The following is a 2,251-nucleotide window of genomic DNA, read 5'->3' on the forward strand; positions in this document are numbered from 1 at the left end:
TACATATATATACATATATATATATATACATATATATATATATATATATAATGTGTGTGTGTATGTATTTATGTGTATATACATATATAGATGTGTGTGTGTGTGTGTGTATGTATTTATATGTGTATATACATATATGAGATGTGTGTATATATAAAATAGATATAATGTATATATAAGATTGTGATATTATAATGTGTGTATATATAAGACAATTATTAAACTGTATATATGACAGTGATCTAGATAATGTGTGTGTATATATATATATATATATATATATATATATATATATATATATATATATACATATATATATATACATATTAATAAAAATGTATCAGTGACTGTGAGTTTTGTAAAACTTGTCATAAGAATATTTATTAGTGTTAATGTTAACCCCACCATGAATATTTAAAAACACTGAACCATGTGTTCATCTTTAATGTGTGTACTCCTGAGATTTACAGAGGAACAAATGGTGAGAGTGAGTTTAGATTCAGCTCTGACTGATTCAATGAGCAGATTCTTCATTGCTCCTGACAAACAGGTTACACTGAGTGGAGCGGTCGACCGTTCCACGATGGCGGCGCTACGGCTCGTGTTTATATCTATGTGCCAACCTCCGTAAAACAATAGAAGAAGAAGAACCGAAGAAGAAGAAGTCGAGCATGGCGGTGCCTCAGTTTCTGTCCACAGCTGCAGAGTTGATGAAGCAAGGGGCAGAAGCCCGTGTGTACCGGACTTGTTTTCTAGGAAAACCGACCGTGGTTAAAGAAAGGTTCCTCAAAGGGTACAGACACCCGGAGCTGGACGAGAAACTGACGCACCGCCGGACGGTTCAGGAGGTCCGGTCCATTCTGCGCTGTCGGAGGGCGGGCAAGTTGTTCTTACTTTATCTCGGAATATCCTCCATGTGCGGAAATAAATGCTACATAAAACTTTGAAACGGCACGAAGCAGCGCAGGGTGGAAATAAATGCTACATAAAACTTTGAAACGGCACGAAGCAGCGCAGGGTGGTTCAGTCCGGGCTTCGTTTGAAACTGATGCGGTGTTGCACCGCATTCTGTGACCACCGTATATGGTGACCGTAGGGGGCGCTGTTGCATTTGTACATCTTTGCAATGCCTGATTCTCATATTCCGTTTATATTTCCATAATATCATGATATTAGTGGGCAGATGTTACTTTTTATTCCTTAGAGGAAGTGGAGAGTCCGCAGAAACGGTTTGGCTCAAGTATTTAATGTTTCACTAAAAGTTACAGTGTGGTCACAACATCTGATGAACCATGTTCTGTGACGTCTATATTTCCATGATATCATGATTTTATTGGGCACATGTTACTTTTTATTGTCTGGAGGAAGGAGCGGACTCCCTCCTTCCTCCAGACAATAAAAATTAAGTTTTCTTTAGTCAGTTAAAACCATCAACATTAAAGTAAACAGTTGAAATAGATCAGTCTGTGAGTAATGAATGAACATAATGTACAAGTTTCACTTTTTGAATGGAATTACTGAAACAAATCAACTTTTTCATGATATTCTAATTTTATGACCAGCACCTGAATATCTTCTATTCTGGCTTTTTGTAATTCTTATAAAGAAGTTGAAGGGAGTTTATTTTATTTTATTTATTTTTAAAATGTGTTTGTGTGTGAGGGCAGCACGGTGGTGCAGCTGGTAGAGCTGCTGCCTCTCAGAGAGCAGGTCCCCGGTTCAAACCCCGGTCCAGGGGCCTTCTGGGTGGAGTTTGCATGCTCTCTCCGTGCATGCGTGGGTTTTCTCCGCGTACTCGAGTTTCTTCCCACAGACCAAAAACAAGTTATGTTTGGTAACTCGTCTCCATGTGTCCCTGTGATGGACTTGCGACCTGTCCAGGGTGTCCCTCACTCAGTGATGGCTGGACATGGGCACCAGCGATCTCTGTGACCCAAAATGGAAGAAGCGGGTAAAAGATAATGGCAGGATGGATGATTGTGTCTTGTGGTTGAAGCTGATGGTCCCACCCATGTTGGGAGAGGGGCATTTCAAATAAACCAGTTATTGTGATCTCAACAGAACATTTAATCTACAAAGTCCATGCTCAATAATCCAGGTATACAATCCAACATTTTTCAGTCAGGTTAACAAACGTAAACTCACCAGCTGAAACAGACACAGAGCCGTCCTCGGAGTTCTTTGATGAAGACGAGTCCAGCTGTGGAATGTTGATTCAGTTCGTTTCACACACACAGAGACTGACTAACGC

At 39.7% G+C, this 2,251-nt stretch overlaps 1 protein-coding gene across 1 annotated transcript in view; it reads left to right on the forward strand.

The window, feature by feature from the left end:
• Nucleotides 1-652: 652 nt before the first annotated feature.
• tp53rk (TP53 regulating kinase) overlaps nt 653-2,251 on the forward strand; it is a 7,994-nt gene continuing 6,395 nt past the window's right edge. The window contains exon 1 of the mRNA XM_037678538.1: nt 653-879. Coding sequence (XP_037534466.1) covers nt 672-879 — 208 coding nt within the window. The 5' untranslated portion in view covers nt 653-671. The remainder of the gene's footprint in view (nt 880-2,251) is intronic.

Source organism: Nematolebias whitei, chromosome 7 (genome assembly GCF_014905685.2).
Source record: "Nematolebias whitei isolate Nwh7 chromosome 7, NemWhi1, whole genome shotgun sequence".
NCBI lineage: Eukaryota > Metazoa > Chordata > Actinopteri > Cyprinodontiformes > Rivulidae > Nematolebias > Nematolebias whitei.